We start from the raw sequence: 22971 nt of genomic DNA, 5'->3' as shown, positions 1-22971 counted from the left end.
ACGAATAAAAAACTCCTGGCCGGCGCTGTGCGTTTAAGCACGGTGGCGGCGTTTCGGCCGCCCCACGGCCGTTCCCTTTCCGAAGGCGGCCGTTGGGGCTCCCGGCGCTGAGGGAGCGGAGCGGAGCCGTTGACGCGGCGGCCGTTGGGCGGCGCTGTGCTGCGCTCGGCTGCCTTCCGCCGGCCGCTCCGCCCCGCTCCGCCCCGGTGCGGCCATGGCGGGCGGCGTGGAGCTGGGCTTCGCGGCGGCGGCGGCCCCGGAGGACGCGTGGCGGCTGCGCAGCGCCTACTTCCCCAGCAAGGTGGGCGGGCGGCCGGCGTGGCTGGGCGAGGACGGGCTGCCGGGCCCCGGCGCCCTGCGCTGCGCCCGCTGCCAGCAGCCCCGCGCCTTCCTGCTGCAGCTCTACGCGCCGCTGCCCGGCCGCCGCGACGCCTTCCACCGCAGCCTCTTCGTCTTCGCCTGCCGCGGCGCCGCCTGCTACCGCCTGCCGGGCCCCGGGGGGCCGCTCTGCGGTGAGGCGGGGGGACGGCGGCGGCGGGGGGCGGCTCGCCGCCCGGCGGCGGGGCCCGACTGAGCGCCGCCTCTCCCCGCAGTGTTCCGGAGCCAGCTGCCGCGGCGGAACCGCCTCTACCCCGAGGAGCCGCCCCCCGAGGAGCCCCCGCCGGGCCCGGTGGCCCCTCCCGCGCGGCTCCGCAGCGGCGCCCGCCTGTGCCGCGTCTGCGGCTGCCTGGGGCCCCGCGCCTGCGGCCGCTGCCGCCGCGCCGCCTACTGCGGGCCCGAGCACCAGGCGCTGGACTGGCGCGGCGGGCACCGCCGCACCTGCGGGCAGGCCGGCGACGCAGGTGGGTCCCCGCCGGGTCCCCTCGCCGTGCTGCCGGGCCCCGCTGGCCTGGTTGCGAGAGCGCTGGGGGGGCTGGTGTGGTGACGTTGGTGTAGGGATGGGGATGGAAGGGTCTGTGCTGCGGGTTGGCTGTAGGGGTTGGCTTCGGTGGTAGAGGAATGCGGGGTCTTTGTTGTGCCTGACACACTGCTTGCGCCCTTTGCGGGTTGCTTTTAAAATACCTTCTTCATAAACTGTAAAGGAGCGCACGAGGTGATGCCTAAAAGGATACTGTGAAGGTCGGTAGATGAAAAAAGTACTTCAGATTTATTTAAGAAGACACCCTTTTCTTACACCAGCCCTTCCCTCTCACTCTGGCATCTCATTCACATTTGTTTGCGGGATGTTCGAAGGACAAGTACAGAGTGTTGGAAGCGTTTAACGGTGTGATGTAACTTGGTGAGCGTGTGCTGTATCTTTGCTCAGGCATTGCGCTAGTCCCCCCAATGTGGGCTGCAGGAAGTGGAAGTAAACAGTAAGTAAAAAAAAAAAATAAAAATATATTCATACAAATCAAGTTATGGGTCAGGCTTTTGAATCACGTAACTGAAACAGTGAAAATCTGAAACATAACATAACTAATACCATCGTTACAGAAGGCATGGTCGATGCATCTGTGGAAACTTTGTCTACTCAAAATACGCAGTGGAAAAATACGAGGAATGGTGTGGCCTCAGGGTACCCGATGCAGACGTGACTTGTGTGCATATGCTACTTGGAATGGGATATGCACAGAGGTGTCAAACTGCAGTTTGGGACTTTTTAATGCAGCTGCTAATACTGTCTGTCTTCCGTGTCACATGGATTTGCAGAGGTTCAGAGCAACGCATCATCTGCTAGGTTTTCTACTCGTTACAATTTTTCTTATTTTTGTATCAGATTTAACAATGATGTATTTTTTTCACCCTTGCCATGTTTGGGCTGTATTTTTGCTACGCAGCTTGCTGTAGTTACTTCTGGGGAGAAGAGCGTGAAATATGAATTGGCGTTGTGAAGTGGTGCCTGTTTTCTGCTTTGCAGATGACTCGGAGAATGCAATTCCAGGCGATGACAAATTCCTGTTTCCAGAATATGAGATTTTGATAGAACCCGAGGAACCAGAATTTCCTGCTGACAGCAGTGTGGATCCTGATGATGACAAAGGAGCTGCAGGTACATCAAAGGAAGCGGAAGAACAAGAGGAACTCAGAGTTAGTAGCAGTACAGGTAAGAAACATGGCACTGCAATTCTTCGTAACGAAGCCTGCGTAACATCTTTAAAATATCACATGCTGTTGTTTTTAAGTGTTCCATCTAAACTGCTGGTGACAAAAAGCTACAGTCAATAGCGGTGCAGGTTTTTTGTATACATCCCATAATATGTAGTGCATTTGTGGGAAAGACTCACAGGGCCCCAGCCCAGGGAGTTGTCAGAGCAGCTGCTGCAGAGAGCTAGGAGCATACTGTGTCCTTGTGTGCTTTCCTCAAGTAAGGAAAAACTCGAGTGAGATGAGCAGGGCCCTGAGCATCTGCTTCTTTCTGGACACTGCTGGAATCAGGACACCGAGTTAGAGGCTCTCGGTTTAGCTCATTTTAATACACGGAAAATACTTAACGAACCTCCTTGTCTGTGCCAGAAGGAAACTGTTCTAAGGTTATCTTAGTTGCCTTTGAATTCAGAATTTGAAGTGCAGGCCCTTTCTCCACAAAATTAATGTTTGCAGTCACCACACGGGCTTTGCACACACCCAGGGTTTGCGGTTAAAAGGGAAAGCTGCTGGGTTCCCAGCTGTCCCTAAAGCTGTCTAGAGGCTGCTCGATGCTCCGCGTTGATGTGAACGTGGGAGGGCTGTGGCAGGAGTGTAGCAGATGCCCCCTTCAGTGATAGAAACTGAAAGTCTGTCCTGTGTGCAGCATGGGTGGCCTTTTCCAGATGTCACATTCTGAAGGTTCAATGCTTAGTGATCCCTGCTGGAAGCCATAAACGTTGGTAGATGACCTCCTTCCCTTTCTAATGTGCAACTACTGACATCTGTGGTTAAAATGCTACTAAAACTAATCAGTGGATGTGTGCCAGGATCTTAGATGTCACAAAAAAAAATTGTCTTAGAGTGATGTACACTGGCAATGGCTGAGAACAAAATACACTTACGGATGCAATGTTGTTTTTAATTTTTGGCTGTCTTGCATTAACCTGTAATGTTTGTGGATTGTTGTTTTGTTTTTGTTTCTTTGTTTGCTTGCCTTTTTTTTTTTTTTTTTCTTGCTTAGGTGAAGCGTGTCAGTCCTTAGATGAAGAAACACTGGAAGCAATGGCAAAACATGAGACTGAAGAAGACAAGATCTTCCAAATGTTTAAAGAGCGAATAGCTGCTGAACCAGAGCAGGTCAGAATATAGATATGTGGGGCAGATACAGAACTTGCAGATTCTGGCGCAGCATTGTTCTCCACCTGTTCCACTTTCATGCCTATGATTATAAATGGTGATGGAAATGCCTCCTCATCCTCTACACACTTTAATTAACATAGGCTAATCTTCCATAGAGGCCGGATCATATAAAATATCAACTATTTAAACAAAAGCACGGTTCCTGGTTCCATTTAAAGGAAGCACGTGAAAGGAAATGCATGTAAGCAGAGGAGGAAGAAGTAAGCCTCTGTCTTTTAGCTTGTAGCTCAAGCGTTAGGGTGCACATCTAGAAAGTAGGAGACCCTGAGTCTGTTCCCTCCTCTGCTTGGGGTAGGTGCATTGCTTCCCTCTCTGGCCATCCCCATGCTGACTGGTCTGCATAAGTGCCCTTTTGTTGATAATGCATCATTTGCTAAATAAGTATTTAGATAGCAACAGAACAAAAAAGAATATGAATGTCTGAAAATACTTGCACCTTGGACATTAGCACAGTCCCCGCGTGTGTTTAGACTCAGAACTGCAAACAGAAGGAGCTGCGTTGCATCCCTGACTTCTCTGTACACTTCCACATACTCAGCTGTCAGTCTCTCTGCCTCCATCTCAAACCTAAAATACCTGTCTAGCATTTATGGGTCCCTTAATTAGAGAAATACAAACTAAACAATGATCTAGGGATAAATTGAATATAAATTCAATTGATAAATTGAATAAGAAGGCTAAATTAATACCTACACGAGTTTTCTTAACCAGTTGAGTCATGCAAAGAACCAGTTTTGTTCAGAATACTGCATTTGCTGCTGATCGACTTGGTACTGCTTCAAGGATCAGACTTGTTTCTGCACCCATCTTACAGCTCTGTCTACATCAGTAACCACCTGTTTTAGAACAAGCTGAAACGGCAGTCTCGATAACTTAACCTTCTGTTTAATTCTAGATTATTAGATACTGCAGAGGAGGAGAAGGCCCAGTCTGGATATCAAGGGAAAATATTCCCAAAGAACAAGATATCCCAAATTGCGTATGTGGTGCCAAAAGGGTATTTGAATTCCAGGTATGTAAATTTGTTTAAAGGTAATACAGGTGATGTAGTTCAGACTTAACGGGTTCTAATTGTATAGGTATTGACTTATGCTTAGAGCAAAGGCGTTGAAGTTGCTACAAAATAATGATGCTAATTTGTACAGAGTCCATATTATTGCACTTGCTTTTCCCTATAGGATTTTCACATTTAAAAAGTATGTTTCCATTCTCATAATTTGTACCATGCATAAAACGGTGCACTTGCGAACATAGAACCATCTCTTAAGTAACAGGAATCTGGTATCGTTTATTCAGAAGAAAAAAAAGCATTCAGGATGTGAATTGGAAATTTGCCTAGCTGGAAGTACTGAACTGCTGAATTTTGAACACTAGAACCATCTGCATGTTGAATGCACTTCATGTCAGGCAAAGATGAGAAATGTAATTACGAAGATGGTAATTGGGAATGGAAAGTGGCTTGTAAGTCGGGCAGCACTTAGTCAAATAAAACTTCTGTAGCTAAAATAAGTATGGCCGTGTGTTTGAGTCTGCATGCATCTAATGCCCTCTGTCAGGCAGGGCAAATGAGAGGGTGTTTTGAGCTGCTGTGTTACTTCGTAGTTTTGACTGGGATTCTGGTTAAGTGAACATAAATGAAAGAAAAGCCTTACTTGTTGGGGGAGAGAGAGTATAGAGCTGTGGGCTATGTCTAACCCCCTTTTTTTTTTTTTTTTCCCCTGAAGATTATGCCACAGCTCCTGAACCACCTTCAGGTTGACAGCCTTGGAGAGAGCATTGACTGGGGAACGCTGGTGGTGTACACGTGTGCCGAGAACTGCGGGGACGGAAATGAGTACGTTGAGGAGTTCATATGGAAACAAGACTTCTCTGCAGGCTCTATTGAACTTCCATCAAGTTCCTAAGTTGCATCATCTAAATGTTACATTTTTCTTGTTTAGTGCATCTGTGCATTGCATTTTGCAAGCAGGTAACTGAACTAGCAGTGATAGCTGGCTATCTTGTAACAATACAACTACTAGACCTTGACGGCCTCTTTATGGTGCTGCAGAGGAGCACCTTCAACAGGCCAGATGCAATTATTATTTGAATTTTGGTTCAAATCTCAACTCTGAATGTTTAAATAAAGCTGAGATGTTTTTGGACTGGTAAGTGTCTTTTGTTGGCGGCTGAACTTTAAGAACGTAAATGTTTGTCTGCCAGGGTTTTCTTTGGGTTTCTCAAAAACAAATGCACGGAGAAAAGCAGACTGCGGTAAGGTCACGTAAGTGGTTATGCTCAGCAGGCGTACAGCAGTCACAGCTACGGTGAAACCGCTCAGCCTTTCAACGTGCAACCTAAATACGCTTCTTTTTCCAAAAGGCACACTGAAGCTGAAGTGGCAGTTGCTATGCATTGTAATTCTTCATAATTCAGGGTAAATGAACAGTTTGACGTAAAAACATTAACAGAGTTAAACTGTTTCTGCATTCTGTCTGACACAGAAGCAGCTTAAACATGTTCTGGAATGGCTGGCTTTGCTTGTCTGTTACCTACTGCTTGTGGCAGCAGATTTTCACTCTGAACTGTATCTTAACACTGCTGTCTTGGGTGAGGTTTAAAACAAGTGCCTCCTGTGGGGGATTAGTCTGATATTTGCTGTATAGCTGAGGCAAGAGGAAAAAACAAAACTGTAATGTTTAAATTACCGTAATGGTTGCTTAACTACCCCTGTGGCCAAGAGCTACGTTTGCAGTAAGGATCAGGAAAAAGCATGGATGGTGACAGAATTTGCTCAAGAACAATCAGTCAGGAATGTTGGCCAGCTTACGTTGTGGCGCTGGTGGTGATGCAGTTCTTGGGTGGCTTGCACTTACCTTGGGAAAGCTACGTTACTGAACACCGGCTTTCTGATAGGATCAGTGAAGACTAAGGATAAAGTAAGTTCACTTCAGACCTGCAAACTTAATGGCAGCAAAACCAGCTATCATTTCATCTTCTATGGAATGAAACATCAGTTTCATTAAGTAAAAGAAACTGTGGTTACACTGGGGTTAGTTTTAGGTAAAAGCTGTTTGAAAGAATGTGCAAGTAGAAAGGTTATTACTGGAAATGTACTGGAGAAAAAAAAGTTTATTTTTAGTTCTCAGCCCATTAAGCTTCAAGCACAGTTCAAAGGGAAGATTATGTACATGCTGACTCTAGTCGGAAGGGCTTTGACATTTTACAGGAACACTAATATAGTGAGACTGTCGTAGTTGGTAAAATACAAAAGTAATTTAAAAGAAAGTCTAGAAGCTAAGCAAGAATCTTTTGTTCCAATTCACTCAAGTGTAGCTATTTAAGACTTGCATAAATCCCATCTGTTGAATGTGAAGCAACACATACTTGAACACAAACTTCTTTAACCAATTGTCCCTTGCTGTAACATACTAGAAATACTCGAGCTAAATGTTGCCAAGGATATGGCTACTGGTAAGCAAGCCAGAGTATCATTAAGATTCTCCTCACACTGACAAGTCATTTACAGTAGTGTATGTGCTATTTATAAATCCGGATTAAATTAAAAAAAAAAGTTCTCAACATATTTCACTCTACCAGCTGCATAATTTTAAAATTCATTAAGACAGTTCCCATAATTGTATAAACAGGGTTTATTGTACATGTGGAGCTGAAGGAGGAAAGAGGAGGAATATATATATTATATATATATGTACAGTGAGCCATTTTCATTAATAAATTTATTCTGTCTTGCTTAATACTGGAAAGAGGGAATGTGTCTGGCACAAAAAAAATAAAATTGAAAAAATTTAAAAGCTTAAGTTCTTAAAAATTATAAAAACCATGGTCTTATGGAAGGAAATTAAAACATATATACATGGCAACTTAAGTGGTTTATACACTGAGTGACACAGTTGCAGTTGTCTTTTAAACCAATTTATGGATTTTCTATTAATAGAACTGGCATTAAAACTATTTAAAAGCTAGAATATAAATAAAACTTGAAGAGACTGCTCCAGGAACAGCCCAGTAAAGCAACTCACAGTAACTCAGTAGACGTAATCAATATAATTCCCCGTGAGCATCAGGGAAGTAGGCACTAACTGGGAAATAGTCCAAGTCCTGGTGTTGCAGTTTCACTGAAGTCCATCTCGTTACTGCTGTGCCATATTCAATGCCTTTTAAAATGTACCCCCAATTTCTCTGAAACTTGTAGAAACTGTTACGTTGTCTTTCTGAAACCCTTTAAAATAGGATAGATGTTTTCAAATGCTTCATAGATTTCTGCTCGAACTTTAGCGCCTAGAAAAAGAGAGGGAATTAAGTCAGTTTATGCCTTTCTCCAGAGTTAAATACTTCATTTTAGCCTTTAGAATGTTTATCTGAATGCAGCTTTATGTACATGGTCCCTATTTTTTACATCTATTTTTTAAATACACATTTCATATAAAGCATTCGTTATCAGAATAAACAGTGAGAAAGCTGGTAAATGAAAAAAACAACCTGAAAGGACTTTCATTAGCCTCTTCATGTTCACCCTATATTCACAAATTAGATTTTCTAGACAATTTCTTAGTAGCCGGAACTACGAAGCACAGCCAAGAGGATGTTTCTGTAGAAAGGCCTAACCAGCAGGGTGTTCCTTCCAAGAGATCGCAAACACATTGGGAAGGAAGGTCTGGAAACGGAGGCTGTTGCAGAAGCCTACCACCTGCCATAGTGCAGGGCCATGCTCCTCCTTTCAACTGCGAGCTGCGTTTTTCCCTACACAGCAAGGCTCAGCACAAGGGGAAAAGGAAGGGTGCAGGTGGAGTGCCTGAGGTGAAGGAGGTCCTAGAGCTTGTCTATCTCCCCCTCTTTGGGGGCTGTGCCAAAGGAAGATGGCAGCAGCCTCCAGCCACGCTGTTAAAAAGCAGTCAGCTCAGGCACGCACCCAGCACACAGGAACAGGCTTCCAGATGTTGCTAGGAGCATTACCTGTGCTCTTAACGGCTTTTGGGGCACCTGCATTCCCAATTAGGATTCATGATCACTGCTTATATGGATTTAGCCAAATGCATGTGGTTTGCTTCGTGGGTTCTCATCCGCAGAACGCTGTACTAGCTGTTCTTTCCCAGTGCTGTCCGCTTTAAGGAAAGCAACTAGCAAGTTGCATGCTCTTGGTATCATTGTTTTTAACACAGTCTAAATCCTACCCACTGGAATAAAATACCGTCTTCACTTACTTACCAGTTAAAACCACTTTTCCAGAAACAAAAATAAGCAGAACAATTCTCGGTTTGATCATTCTGTAGATTAAGCCAGGAAACAATTCTGGCTCATAGCTGTAAGAGAAGAGAGTCACAGGGTTTCAACATGCTTGCAGACAGATGTCCTAGCCTTTCATCTGCAGGACTGTTCAAAGTGGACAGAGCAGGTGTAGAGTTCACTGAAATTTGGAGAGAGCAGCAACAACTATCATTTTGATGGGTTGATACCGGGCAACATCAGCTACACCAGAGGCAGAGCAGTGACAGGAACAAAGGCGTAGGTTCCTCTCTGGTGTAAGGAAACAATCTAAACAGACGCCACTCTCTAAGCTAGTCAGTATGCAACAAGAATGAAACATAGGCAAGCTTTTATTTACCTGCTGAACTGCTGGTGTGTGAGTACCAGTCCTTCTAATCTGATAGGAAATTTCACATCACAGCTGCCTACCATGTTCTGAATTTTAAAATCCAAAAATTTTGCAGGAAAACCCAGTTTCTGAACAACTCTTGCATACTTCCTTGCTGCCAGTCTGGATTGTTCTTCACTGAAGGGAGAAAAAATATCCATTTTATTTCCTCACTTAAGTATTACTTGAATCAAAAAGCATTAAACCACAAATATTTGTCAGGAGAAAAAATGTGGTGCGTGTTGGGATGGGAAGGGGAGTCGCATGCAAAATTTTTACATCTAAAATTAGCAACTAACACTAGCTTTTACGCTTAGTTTTGGTACTATGGTCCTGAACACGACCGACATTGTATTCACTGTTTATGAAGCAGCAAACACAAAACTAGAAAGCCATGTATTTCACAGACTTCATATATATGTACCTGAGTCCCTCCAGTAAGATGTGAAAGCTTACTTAAGTTTTACACTGAAAACAACTTTGAATTACTACTGCTACAAAATGCATATTCCTATAAAAATCTGTAAACTGCCCAAATCACCTGCTTGATTCAGCCCAGGCACCCAGACCTGGGTTTAACACAACTGCACGGCCTTACTTGCTATTGCAGAAATCAGTTTGCTTCAGTTTTGTGAAGTTTTCAGTTGTTCCTAAGGCAGAGTAAGACAACTTGAATTTCAAGCATCCCCAGGCAGAGAAAGTGTTCCCTGTGGGGCTCTATTCATTCATCTCTGCCTATTGGCTTATTCCTTCTGGATTCCTAAAGGACTTCTTCAGAGCAGAATTTCTCTTCTGCCCACTGGAGTTAAGCTTATGTTTAGTTTTCAATTCTCATGCTTCAATGATCACATTAAGAACAGATCAGACTAGAGGGACCGGAGACTTGGAGCTCTTGGCCTGTGATGAATGAAACTATTCAAATGCCCAATCACTCTTACTCTGCCACTGCCCCTACAGTTTAAATGGTTTTAGTGCAGTCATTGAAATTCTTAAATTACCAGGAAAAAAAAAAGATGACTGCAAAGCCAAAAAAAGTGAATAATGACCTCCTCAGCCAGTTTATCAGACTGTATGAAAGAGCTTCAGAAACAGAACTCTCGTTTCCTCTTTAGGAAGGAAGTCCTTTTAGTCACAAAAAGACATTTTGTAAAGAATGTATACATTTGTCTATTTGAAATTATTTGGGAAGCAAATAGCCTATCTGTATCTGTATGATTTTATATAAATACTATATTCAAGCATCAGTATTTTTAACGCATCACGGTTTCAAAGGAAAAGACAGCTTTAATTAGTTTGCTTGTAACAGCTAAACATACCTTTTTGCTCCTGTGCACACCATTTTTCCAGAGCTGAATATAAGCGCAGTAGTACGTGGTTCTCTTATTCTCATGATCACAGCAGCAAAACGCTGAAATGTGAGTGTTGAGACTATCAGTGACACACCGCTGTAATCATCACACCAAACCCGAGTTTGCATAACATAAGCCATTGCAAAGAAATACTAAATTCAAATATACTTGCAGATCGCTCGTGATTCAAGCATTTTGAATAAATTTTAAGTAGCTTCCCACACATGCAGAGGTGGAGTCAAAGAGGAAGGATTTTTTCTGTTGCAATCCTATTTTATTAAGATCATCTTTCATTACTAAGCATGTGACAGAAAAATACCGCTAGCATTTGCAACAGAGTGAAAGACACAATCTTAACACCAAGTTTTCCTCCATGTCTTGAAATTTCATCTGTTATAAGCGGGATGGAAGACTAAGTAAATATTTTATGATCCATTTTGTTTCTTTACCTTAAAAAGTTGGACACTGTTATATTACTGTCAAACAACAGCCGATTTTATGCACTGTAACATCTCTACCTGCATTTACAAATATTCTTAATCTCCGAAGAAAAAGATACTGTAAACTGATCCGGGCATCAGACAAAAACCCTGCTGTTTGTTTGGTACATGTAACTTGGACCAATTCGCCGTGTAGTCCCATAAATGCTCTGCTGACATAACCAAGGCAGAAGCGTGGGTTACCTAACAACACATTTGACAAACTGTGGCTTAGATAATACAGCCAAGCAACATCTTTTTTTCGTAGATGAATGCACTGACTAAAAGTCAGGAGTGTATTACATAACCCTTCTTTCTCTCTGCTGTGGAAAACAGCATTTCCATATTGATCATTCTGGCCTACAAGCTTACACAGACACCTACCCTACCGATAGGGTATGCTCAAATTTTTGCCTCACTAGCATCTTACTCGCATGCAATCGTGTAACAGCATCACTGGTACAAACTTACACTAACAGTTATTTATTATATTTGCCTGCATGCACACTTCAACTAAGCAGAGCTCAGGCAAACCGTAGCAAAATCCCACCTCCTAAAACAAAACAAACAAACTAACATATCCCGAGAAAACCAAACCCTTCCCAAGGCGAGCCAATTCAATTACACAACATCTAAACTGCTATCAGACACGGTGTCCAACTGCTGTGGTTGCAAAGATAACATTTCCAAGAGGAGCCACCCAGAAGAAAAATGAAGCGACAAATTTTCTTGATTTGCTGCTCCAGGGCCTCTGCTGTTGTTCGAAGCTTTCCAAATTAAACAACTCTCATGGCTTAAGTCCCTGCTGTTCCAACCTGCTAGTTGGAAGCAGTGGTCAACTTGGAAGTAGACATGAAAAAATAAAAAATTGCCATTCCACCAAACCTAACCATCAGGAGCAAGGAGATGGTAGGAGCACTGGGCGACAACATGAAAGAAGAGAGCTCGGGGGGGGAGTGAGATGATAAAACAACCAGTAACTGCACTGCTGCCACAGGAATTTCCAGGGGAGCAGCTGGATGGAGGAAGCCACTGCACACGCAGAACAACCGTGGCTCTGGCAGGAGCCCAGAAATTGAATTCTTCCTTCCGTTCTCCTTGTTGGGAGACAGGGAACAAGCCTTCAGAATCAGCCATTTTGTGGTAACAGAAAAAAGGAACTTTCTGAGCACAAGCAACAAACACGCCCACATGAACAGTAGTTCAGGATAGCTCCACAACAAAAAGCTTTGCCAGTATATTACACCGTTAGTTAGTTTCTTTCTAAACACGCTGATCTTTCCACATCTACCAAATTACAACCTCATGTAAAACATAGCTACATCAGCATAAAAACATTTCTTACTGATTTAAAACAGAAATCTTTAATAAACTTAGACCATTCTGTTAACTCTATGATAAATCTGCATATATATGAAGAAGTTTTTTTTTCATTTGAGCTATTACAAAGTACGGCCCAAACCCGTGCTTCTGACATACCTGTTATTGGTTTTTTCTAAGTTCTAACACACTGCTCTTACCTTGGGATTATATTCAGCATTTCGGGCACGAAGCGCAATGGTTTTTAGGTCAAGCTTGCAGCCAAGATTCACCGTGGACACAATATTCCTGAAGATAGTTCACAGAAATACAATTAAAAAGTAAATTAAAGAATGCATGCATCTTAACACATTTTAGCATGCTTGACTCGTTTTATTTCTTGCTTTATTTAACTGAGTTTGAATGACATCTTTCCTACCGACAGGAACACCGAGCAGTGTTTTGGCTCAGGAACCTCCTTTTTTGCCCTTCAAGGAGGAAGAAGAGGTACAGGACTAAGTGAGAATGCACTCACAGATAAACCCCTTGCCAGGTGATAGGAAAGAAGGTCTCCAGAAAGTTTAAGATAAATTATTAGATGCAAAATATCCTTTGACATTTGTTTTCCAGGAAAACTCTGAAATCTAAAGGTCCTCAATGGGGTGGAAGTGTGTGTGAGGTAAAGTACTAGGAACTACTCTTTCCATGCAAAATTCGCTTTGATTACCACCCATTTCTCTTTGGGCCTTCCATAAGTTGCTGCAGAAGTCTCTTTAAAGCCAAGGTTCAGTGAAAACACTTTCATACCTGAACCTCAACTAGTTCTAGGTTGTTTTTTTCTCCTCATCATAAACTCAACAATAGTAATGAAGTAGAAAATGGAACGTGTAATATTAAAAACTATTCAGCACTAGCTCCTAGACTAACAGCTAGTTTCTTCCCCTCTACCCATCTAACTCCTTTTCAGCTGTGATAGTTCCTGCAGTCTGCTTTAACATTTCACTAACAAAATTCTGTGCACAATGAAGTGGAGCTATCTACTTTTCTGTGAAACTGCAAGTTACAAATGAGAATATATTTCAAGGTATAGATATTTTGAAACACTAGATTATCAACCCAGACTATTTTATAAGTAAAGCATGCTGAACTCTTAGAGTGTGTGTTGTTAGAAGTTACAATGCTGATAAATTAAGCATTAGAAGTCAAAGCACGTCCTGCGGAAGGACGCAACACACTCACTGTAGCTGTGGCACTATCCCAGAGCTCTCAGATGCCGGTGTCGCAGGAGTTATGGGAGTCATCGGAGTCATTGGAGAGGGGTACAGAGGCGTGGTTCCCGGTAGGGGGGCTGTGGTAAGAGTCTGTGAGTGGAAGAGCTGGGGGGTTTGACCAGATGTTCCCTGCGTCGCTTGCTGTGATGTAGACTGCTGTGCTGCTTGCTGCTGCTGCTGCTGTCGCTGCTGTTCTTCTAGGATGGACAGGCTGTTGGTGCTTTGGACAGGCTGCGGTGTCAGTCCTGTGCCATATGGCATCATCGGGCTAAAAATTGGAATCCCGGGAGTCATTGCACCCTGTGGAAAAAAGCACAAAAAAGAAACCATGGATCCTGTGGTGATCCATTTTGCTTTTAAGAAAAAAAGTCTGAAGGAGTAGTCTAAAAATAAATCATCTTAGTTGATCATATCAAGCCTGAGGCATATTAGTAACTTGCTAAAAACAGAAAATCCTTGGAGGATGCAGTTATTACAGAAAATGAAACATGACAACCATCGCTTTGTCAGTTCTAGCACTGTTTGTCACCAGCCAGCGATGCCAATATGTTTCTCACAGTACCTTGCAAGCATGTCACAAATTTGACACACAATTTTTACTTAAAATCACTTGAATGAAGACTGTACTCATCGAAACAAGTCCACTTATGGCACAGCTGCAGTCCATTATGTGTAAAGTAATTTACAGGGTTCCAACAGCAATGACCAAAACTAAATTAACATTTACAACCCGTCTGTCATGCTCCAACTTCAGGGAAACCAATACATCTGTACGTTTCTTAAACCTCCGGATATATAAATCAAAGGTTTTACAATTCTGCTTTTAACTAGTATTATGCTATGCGTAGTAGAATTGTTCAGATCTGCAAACAAAAAACCTAGAGATTATATGCAAGAAACAGCAAACACTTTCACAAAGCAATTCAGATCACAGTTGCATATTAAATCGTTTCTTTTTACCTGAGGAGAGGCTAAGCCTTGAGCGTAGGGTGGCAAGCTGTTGTTCTGATCCATGTTTCCAGTTATTTCTTTGGTAAGATCAGAAATATTTCCCTCAATTAACTGAAATTGGATTCAAACCGAAAAGGTTTCTAACCCTTTAAAGCATTCCAGCAAAGCAGCTTTTTAGCCAAGCTGAAAACGTTAGGAAAACATCAGCTCCAGAGAAATGCGTGTTGCGAGTCTGAAATACTAAACAGAACCTGAAAAGCAAAGAAGTAGTATCTTGAGAATAATGGCTAAACAAAAAGCAAACCTATCAGCTGGTTAGTTAGATAAGAGACACCCACATACAAATATATATAAGAACCCTCACCCACGCATGCGTGCACATACGCACCATGTACACAACCACCTCTCTCAGGCACGCTCTGCAGACCCTTGCAGACCCCTGGAAGTCCCTAAAACCCCCTTCACAAACAGCTTGAGACATCCAAGTTCATTCTGCAAGCTTTGCTTTGGACAAGCATTGATTTTTTTAGAATTGAATTCCACCAGCTACAAACTGACAAGCTTAAAGCCCCACGCTGCTTGCTCGTCTTTTCCTGGGCAATTTTACAGCTCGGGCTTCCAAAAATATTTTTATTTCTAGGGGGAAAAACATCCCTGTTCAAACCAGAACTAGGAAGTTGCTGTCCAATTCTATAAAGTAAAGCTCTAACACATCAAATTGCAATGAGGTGCTTTATGAGGGGAAAAAAAGTGAAAGCCAGTTTCAGGTGTACACATGAAGCGTATGCATGATTTGTGTGGTGGTTTTTTTTTCCTAACTGTATCTGCGTTACTTGTTATATCTCTATGCTATGGAAATAACCAACGCAAGTGGAGAATTTAAAGGTTATAATTTGGTATCAAGTGCTTTTCCGTTAATTTACAGCTTGCTTAACGGGATACTTATTGTTTGGAGCCCCAAGGTCACTTTTAGGCCAGAGGCAGGCCGTCAGGAAACCATTACACCTGAAGAAGGCCTAACCAGGCTGTTGTTCATTATTTTTAAGGTATGAGGGCTGAGAAGAGCGCTACCCCGGTGGGAAGGCACACGTTTCCCCCCGCGGCCCCGAGAGGCCCGGACCCGCGCTGCCGGCATGCGGCCGCCCCCGGGTTCAGCCGGCGGGGGGCAGCGGGCGGCCGGGCCCCACCGTTCCCCCGGCACCGCGGCGGGCTCCCGGTGACCGCCACCCCCGGGGCCTCCCCCCCGGCCCTCACCCCCGCCACAACCCGCGCGGCTCCAGGCCCAGAGGCGCAGAGGCCGCCCCGCTCCCCCCGCCCGCCCCCTCCCCGTTACCGGTCGGCAGCCGCTCACTCCCCCCGCCCCCCGTTCCCCCGGCGGCCCCCCGGCCCCGCCGCCATCACGGCCGCGGCCCTCCCGGCTCCAGCGGCGGCCAAGTTTCCCCTCCCGGCCCCCCACCCCCGGCTCGGCCCAGCCCCAACCACCGCGTCCCGGGGGCACTGCGGCGGAGGCGGGGGGGGCGCGCGGGGGCCGCCCGGTACCTGCCGCGCCCGCCGCCGCCGCCCAGCCCCGGCGGGAGCCAAGCTGCGCCCCGCGCCCGGCGCGCCCCGACCGCGACACTTCCTCTGCGCCGCCTCCGCCGCCGCCATGTTGGGTGCGGGCAGCGGCGCCGCCGCGGGGCCGAGCTTCCGGTGGCGCGGCCGCCATTTTGCCGTGAGGCAGCAGCGGCAGGGAGACGGGTGCCGGGGGGATGCTGTCGGCCGCCGGGGGGATGCTGCCGGGGCTCGGCCTGGAGCTGGGCGGCCCGAGGGGGGCTGCCCTGCAGTACCGCTTCTCGCCCTACACCTTCAACGGCGGGTGAGCCCTCAGGCAGGGGCAGGGACTGGGACCGGGATCGGGCCGGGCGGGCCTTTGCGTGTCTGGGTGGGTTTGGTCCCGCCCGGGGTCCCGCAGCCCTCACGGGTCGGTGCGGGCGGTTTCCCCTACCCGCGGGGCTGGGTTTTTATAGCGCTCGGTACACCCGCTAATGGTCGCGTTATTTGCTTCTGAGTCTGTAACTGGTTTGAAAACTGCTTTGTCATAACTGTTACAGGTAGGTGATGTGTAAAGGTGCTTGCCTTGAGTTGGCAGGACCGAGCCAGCTTAGCGTTCTTTAGATATATTTTTCATAATGCCTAACCGCTTTTTAAAGGACATCTATTTATTACTTAATGGTAGTACGTGTGTGGCAATCACAAAGTTATTATTTGGAATTGAATAATGTAAAATAATGTCAAACTGAAAGAGTGATAATAATTCAAGAGGTAACTTAAAGCAATATTGGTGCTTGATACTTGGCTGGAATGTTTTTGCTTGGAAATCCAAGCAGTTGTAGAAGGTTCAATCTTTCCTTATCACACATCTAAAATTTGTAGTTAACCGTGTCTCTAGTTTTTGTATTATACATTACCAAGTTTCCATATAATTTATAGTCAACGTAGAGAATCACGTATGTTCTTTTCAGTGTGTAGTATTTTCTTCTCTCCAATCCTGAGTAATGTGCAGGAAAATGCATAATGGGAAGCATACTAAGGAATATAGTAAGATGCTTGACACAATGTGAGTCAGGTTAAAGGGCTCTTATCTTGTCTGTTCATTTGTCACCTATAAAAAAAAAAAAAGCTGCGTCACAAAAGTCATGATTATGTGAATTAATCTTTTTAAGGACTGTGTTGGCGATTGCTGGAGAAGACTTTTGCATTGTTGCCTCTGACACACGACTGAGTGAAGGTTATGCAATTCACAGCCGGGACAGTCCAAAATGCTACAAACTGTAAGTCTATGCCTTGTAAGAACTGAAATGGAAGAAAGATTGATGCGTAGCGATGAGCATGTCACCTGTCTGAAATGATCTGCTACTTTCCTTATGCTGAATTCTCAGGAAAAAAGGATAGTAACAGAATTGATTTTCTGAATCGTGGTGTCTGTTGCTGTGATGTGTTGTTCCAAATGCAGTTGGATTTCTTGTTGCATGTTGTAGAATTTTGCTGATAACAGAAAGTTTTTAGCATGGTACCAGACTTTGTAACATAAGCTAGGTTCTAGCGGGATAATCATAAGCTATTATCCTAGCAGGATAATCAGAAGAACTTTTGTCTTAACTGCAGCAAAACTTAGTTCTGTAGTAACTAGTTCTGCTTTGCCAGTTCACAAGTGTGCCCGCCACTGTCTGTGGTATTGCGTCCCTCTAGTCAGCCATCTGTCACTTCGAAGGGTGTTTATTTTCAGAGAGGTAAACCTGCCCATAGTTCAAAAATGGAACTTTTTACGTTTGTTGTATGCTTATGTTGACTCACCTAGATAGCATCCTCTTGGTTTCAAAAGAATATAAACAGTATGTATTTTTAATGTAGTAGGTGTTTACCTAGTAGGCTGCCATCAGCTATATAAACAATTTTTTTTGTTGATGACACAAAATCATATGAGCTGATGCTTTTCCTGACTAACTTTGTCCTGTATCTTTGATTCTCTGTTACTGCCTAAATGGAAATTGCTTTGGCACAATCTGTGTGCAGTACCTGGTGAATTCGGGTAGTTCTAGTGGCAGTGAGAGACGATTCTGAAGTTATTTCGAAAGTGACTACTGAGGGTTAATCCTATGAAATATATGTCAGTTTTTGTAGGTTGTCACTGATTTATTAGAGTTTAAAATTCAAATGTGTGTTCCTGTAGTTAGCATTTATGAAATGCTTTGGAACTGAACAAAGAGCTAACCTACCTTACCTCTGTAGCCAAGTAACTTCTGTTGTGCTGACACCGAAAACCACCTACGGTATAAATGTTACATAACCATCTTAAAATCTTAAAGCAGTCCTCTGGCCAGATGGAGTAAAACCCGGCTGACTGATACTGTGTAGCTAGGTAATAGCTAGGGTTAGGGGTACGTGAAGAAGTTAACCTTTTTTCGGTCTTGCTGTGGAAGTCAGTAGACTGAAGAATGACATCTGTGTGGTCCCGCACTGAATGAGTCCTTCCCAAGATGTAGGCTGCAGTTTCCTTGTAGGTGCAAGGAATACATGTTACTACATTTTAGACAACAGTTTCTGATCTCGTTAGAGAAACTGGCAATATATTTGATGTTTTCATAATCTGCTGTGTAAGAAAGTGGTATAGTTCATAGTAAATCTAAGATCACAACAAAACTTGGTTTTACAGAACAGAACGAACGGTCATTGGATGCAGTGGTTTCCATGGGGACTGCCTGACGCTTACTAAAATCATTGAAGCAAGATTAAAGGTAGCTAAGTATCTCAATGTATTTAGAAACTTATATTCTTAGTATTGCATTTGAGACCCATGATCTATTTAAATACGGCTTTTGCTGTTTGTCCTCAAGTGTTTATATCACAACTATAGCTGTATTGCTAGCGAAAGATCAGGCAGGTGAAATTGATGCTGTGTCCTTCCAAGTGTAACACCACAAATTTAAAGAATGGAAGCACTGAAGAGGCTAATGTTAATGAGGCAACATCTATTCTTTGCAAAATCTCACAGAAATATTAATTTTGGCTTGTGATAAGACTTTACTGTTAGACCAGTGTGTTTTTGTTTATCTTGCTAGTTGATCATCTTGCTAAGCCTCAGTCTCTACTGTAACGAGGTTTCAAAAGTGTAATCCTGACTGACTGTAAAATTTAGTGTGTGACTTCTTTCTTGGATGTGGTGTGCCATTTGCAGATGTACAAGCATTCCAATAACAAGACCATGACTACTGGGGCTATTGCAGCAATGCTGTCCACAATTCTGTACTCCCGACGTTTCTTCCCTTACTATGTTTACAACATCATTGGTGGACTTGATGAGGAAGGTAAGACTTAAAGAGACTAAATTTCTGCAGGTGGATAGCTGTCCTTTTGTGTCTCAGGTGTACTGAAGGAGTGATGAATTTAACATGCCTATTCTGAACACCTGCCTTTAGGTATTGGGTACTTATGTAAGTGAAATGCATATTGTGCAGCTGAACCAGTTTCGTCGTTTCCTGTACTAACTTGATCTTCCGTTTCTGAGGAGCCTAAAAATCTGAAAACTGTTACAAACAAAATCTGCCAGCATTGCTTACCATTCATATTTTAATTTAGACAGGAACACTGTATTACAACAGCTTTGCTGGAATTCTTAAATGCCTATTTAAAGGAAATGTTAATAGTAGAATTGTATATATTTTATTCATGCCTTTCCTTGTGGTAGAGATTCTTAAATATGAAGACCTACTCCAGAGAGGTTCCTCTAAAGAGACTTTTAAATGTTAACTAATCTCTAATGAAAACTACGACTTCTATGTGGAAGCTACAGTGCAATGTACAGGACTTCCTGTGTTCTTGTCCAGTGATGTGGCTGAGCTGCTAAAATCCCGTGTTCTCTGACTTTGAGCAGGAGCTCAGAGGTGGTTGTGTCTGGATAACTTCAACCATTCCCCAGGGTTTGTTGTTAACACGAAGTTATACTGCTTTCCTAGTCTTGCTAAGGCATATCTACGATATGTGGAGTCTGGAAGGGGTTTTTCTGGCCTAAAAATGGTGAATCTCAAATTAAGAGGATGCTGTAGCATGCGATTAGAATCAGAGCACAGGTTTGCACACGTGGATCCGGTAAGATTTATTTCTGATTTAATGTTACTTCCTGGATTTGCACTAGCTTCCTTGGGGCTGCTCAGCTACCTGTGCTGTGCTTCTCAAATCAGGTGCAGCCTGGCTGAAGGAAAAGAATGAGGGTGGCCGGGTGCTGTGTTTTCACCAGTATGTCCTCATGAAACCCTGATGCTTCAGAGCTACAGGGTGTCTACGCCTGTAATGCTGTACAAGCTAATAAGCATTGCACAGTCTGGCCTGACTCCAGAGGGAAGCGTGTAAGAAACGAGAGCATCATCCCCCGTTCAAGCAAGGCGCCACAGAGGCATCCAAGCATGCTGTCTGGAGGTAGCTCAAGAACTATGCATTGATGGCTAAAATGCCTCTGTGCTAGCTTTAGGACAAGTAGAGCTCTTTGTGCAGCACTGTGCTTTAGCACATTCTTCTGCTTTGATTATTCTGCATCGGGACTTCTGTGGTAAGTACCATAGGCAACACCTGTTAGAGAATGGTTATAGCTTAAATCTTGAAGATAACCTTGCGTATAGTAGCAGACCGTGGCCACAGTGAGCCTACTGTGCCAAGTACTGTCTGACTGCTGCGGTATTACTTTGTAAAGGTTTGCTGGGGTCTCTGCTGTTCTAGAGACTCCTTGTGGAGAGAACTGGTTTCTGATGTAAATCTGTATCACTGTTGAGAATCTCTTTGGATTGTGATTAGGTACTTTTTTTTTTCTTTAAGGGAAGGGAGCAGTTTATAGCTTCGATCCAGTAGGCTCGTACCAGAGAGATTCTTTCAAAGCAGGTGGATCAGCAAGTGCCATGCTGCAGCCCTTGCTTGATAACCAGGTAAAATAATTTTAGTGTGTTTGTTTTTCATGATCTCTGAAGATTTGTGACATTCAAATTAATGTAGTTTTACTTTTGAGGAACACTACTTTTGAGAGAAGGTTTAAATGTATTACAGGTATTATTAATCCTACCTAAGTAAATTTACAAGTTATATGCTTCCACCCTCTCAGGAGAAGTCCAAAAGTGCTGCTTTTGGATTCTGTTCAGGTTTTTAATAAACTACAGTGGGCTCTGTTTAAAATGTAGTTAAATGTTTTAATTGAGAAATTGCTTCCCGTAGAAGCTGATTGTTTTTTCTCTTCTGATAATGTAAATATGCCTACTACTTAGCATGGAATAAATCTAAATTAAGATGATAGAATTAATTGGGGTATATAATACATTTTAACACCTTAACATATCTCTGTTTGAGATTCTCAAGTTGTGTACAAGTCATTTACTATTTTCTAAGAATATTCTTGCATAAAACTGCTGGAAACTTACTCAAATATTTGACAGATATAATTAAGTATCTTCATATTTAGTTGAAACTGTTAACCGTTGAATTAGAGAAATACCAAAGCACATTTTACTGATTTGGTTCTTAGATACTGGTGCTGGTATTGTTAGTCAGTTGAGCCTGATGCCAACATAACTTAAGTGCTTAAAAAAGCAGTAAGCACTGTTAGTTTTTGTCAGCTAATAAAGGAATAGCATCTTTCCAGTTTCCTTAACAACTCGAGTTTCTCAGCTTTGTTTCAGTTTTAAGCTTCATTAACTGGAGAGGATAAAACATCTTCTGTCATGAGTTGCTTTAAGTTATTTTTTATCATTTCTGAATTTGAGGCATAGTAAATGACTCTTCCAATTCTGACGTTTACTTAATGGCTAAAATATATTTAATGGGGCAGATCATGCTCTGATATGGCCTATTTTAAATTCTAGGTGCATTTAGGAATACTTGCTTTTAAGAAATGCTTCTAACTATGAAATGATTGGAGAAGGGGCTTGTGTGCAGTTCTGATGCTGCTAACCCAGTGAGAAGTTTCTGAAGAAATGGATCAGTATCTTGCATATGCTGAATATTAGTAGGAGAGGCTATGCTTGCTTTATACTGGATCTGCTTCCGTTTACTTATGTACGAATATCAGCGTTGGTAAAGTTCTGATCATGCAGCTATAAATTGTATGGAGGACTACTTTTGCCAACTTGGGTTTTTAAAACGGACTAATCATTTCTTTTTAAGTTGTCTAAATCTGCTTGTTCTAGTGCAGCGATTGAAACAGCTTTCATGCTCGATGGAACGTACTTCATTTAAAAAGCATTTTCATCTTTTCTTAGATTGGCTTCAAGAACATGCAAAATGTGGAGCATGTACCTCTGACCCTGGAAAAGGCTTTGCAGCTGGTTAAAGATGTCTTTATTTCTGCTGCTGAGAGAGATGTGTACACTGGTGATGCACTTAAGATTTGTGTGGTCACAAAAGATGGAATTAAAGAGGAAACTATCCAGTTACGAAGAGACTAATTGAGTTCACATACAAACACGTAATCTATGGAATACAATTTAACTGTATCGTGAAGATGTTTGTCTTATTAAATTTTTTCAAGAAGTTTGATGACTGTTATACCGAGTATTTTCTGTCTTTGGTAGAAGTGATAGTGGTGTTTTGGTGTGTGGGTTTTTTGTTGTTTTTTAGAAACCCAAACAATTTGTGGCAAGGATGATATTGTTTGTCTAAGTCAATTTGGTTCATCTCATCTTAATCTATCAATCTATCAATCTAATTACATTGTCAATTTAATCCTCTTCTTACAGTCCCATATGCTACAACATGGAGGATTGTGAACTTACTAAAATTAGACTGACAGCTTTTCTGATGATGCTTTCTGTTCAGCCTTGGTTTAGTGAGAAAAGCATTTGTTGTGTTTGTTCCTGCTGTCTTCTCTGTACTTCATAGCTTACTTTTCCCATCTTCTTGTTTATCTTTCTGACATGCTGTTCTGGCATCTGACCTCTCTGTGTTTATTTACAGACGATAAATCTGAGTTGCCTGAAACAAATTTATCTGCACAAGAGGGAAGAACGTTACATGCAACCTTTCAAAGTTTAGTCCTGAACTCAGCATCTTGACTCACCTCCACATGTATTTGGTTGGTGTCCAAAACGGAAGCAGCATCCTTTTCTGGCTTCTGATGGATAATAGAGATTCTTGGAAGCCTGTTAATGTTGAGGGTGAAGCTG

The 22971-nt window shown here is 43.2% G+C and overlaps 3 protein-coding genes across 3 annotated transcripts; 2 read left to right on the top strand and 1 right to left on the bottom strand.

The window, feature by feature from the left end:
• Positions 1-151: 151 nt before the first annotated feature.
• Positions 152-5453, top strand: PDCD2 (programmed cell death 2). Its single transcript, XM_040554414.1, has 6 exons — positions 152-512; positions 594-842; positions 1901-2086; positions 3131-3246; positions 4205-4321; positions 5034-5453. Exons 1-6 carry the CDS (start codon positions 215-217, stop codon positions 5211-5213), a joined length of 1146 nt encoding a protein of 381 aa, XP_040410348.1. The 5' UTR covers positions 152-214; the 3' UTR covers positions 5214-5453.
• A 1473-nt stretch (positions 5454-6926) lies between these two features.
• Positions 6927-15958, bottom strand: LOC121068832 (TATA-box binding protein). Its single transcript, XM_040554415.1, has 8 exons — positions 15833-15958; positions 14303-14544; positions 13311-13642; positions 12293-12380; positions 10261-10352; positions 8915-9082; positions 8518-8612; positions 6927-7590 (listed from the first exon to the last, which is right to left on the bottom strand). The coding sequence occupies exons 2-8, from the start codon at positions 14354-14356 to the stop codon at positions 7511-7513; spliced, it is 909 nt and encodes a 302-aa protein (XP_040410349.1). The 5' UTR covers positions 14357-14544; positions 15833-15958; the 3' UTR covers positions 6927-7510.
• Positions 15959-15961: 3 nt separating this feature from the next.
• Positions 15962-22345, top strand: PSMB1 (proteasome 20S subunit beta 1). Its single transcript, XM_040554417.1, has 6 exons — positions 15962-16148; positions 16996-17103; positions 18486-18567; positions 19008-19137; positions 20639-20745; positions 22069-22345. Exons 1-6 carry the CDS (start codon positions 16042-16044, stop codon positions 22252-22254), a joined length of 720 nt encoding a protein of 239 aa, XP_040410351.1. The 5' UTR covers positions 15962-16041; the 3' UTR covers positions 22255-22345.
• The last annotated feature ends 626 nt before the right edge of the window (positions 22346-22971 follow it).

The sequence above is a fragment of the Cygnus olor genome, chromosome 3, assembly GCF_009769625.2.
Source record: "Cygnus olor isolate bCygOlo1 chromosome 3, bCygOlo1.pri.v2, whole genome shotgun sequence".
Taxonomy (NCBI): domain Eukaryota; kingdom Metazoa; phylum Chordata; class Aves; order Anseriformes; family Anatidae; genus Cygnus; species Cygnus olor.
The sequence above is the reverse complement of the archived record's forward strand: the minus strand, read 5'-3'. Positions and strand labels throughout refer to the sequence as shown.

Coding starts and splice junctions, on each gene's coding strand:
- PDCD2 (XM_040554414.1), top strand. CDS start 215: ATGGCGGGCGGCGTGGAGCTGGGCTTCGCGGCGGCGGCGGCCCCGGAG. Junction 2,087..3,130: donor CAGAGTTAGTAGCAGTACAG/GTAAGAAACATG, acceptor TTTCTTGCTTAG/GTGAAGCGTGTCAGTCCTTA. Junction 3,247..4,204: donor TAGCTGCTGAACCAGAGCAG/GTCAGAATATAG, acceptor GTTTAATTCTAG/ATTATTAGATACTGCAGAGG.
- LOC121068832 (XM_040554415.1), bottom strand. CDS start 14,356: ATGGATCAGAACAACAGCTTGCCACCCTACGCTCAAGGCTTAGCCTCT. Junction 13,643..14,302: donor AAGGCTTAGCCTCTCCTCAG/GTAAAAAGAAAC, acceptor TTTTTTCCACAG/GGTGCAATGACTCCCGGGAT. Junction 10,353..12,292: donor ATGCTGAATATAATCCCAAG/GTAAGAGCAGTG, acceptor CTCACATTTCAG/CGTTTTGCTGCTGTGATCAT.
- PSMB1 (XM_040554417.1), top strand. CDS start 16,042: ATGCTGTCGGCCGCCGGGGGGATGCTGCCGGGGCTCGGCCTGGAGCTG. Junction 16,149..16,995: donor CCCTACACCTTCAACGGCGG/GTGAGCCCTCAG, acceptor AATCTTTTTAAG/GACTGTGTTGGCGATTGCTG. Junction 20,746..22,068: donor AGCCCTTGCTTGATAACCAG/GTAAAATAATTT, acceptor ATCTTTTCTTAG/ATTGGCTTCAAGAACATGCA.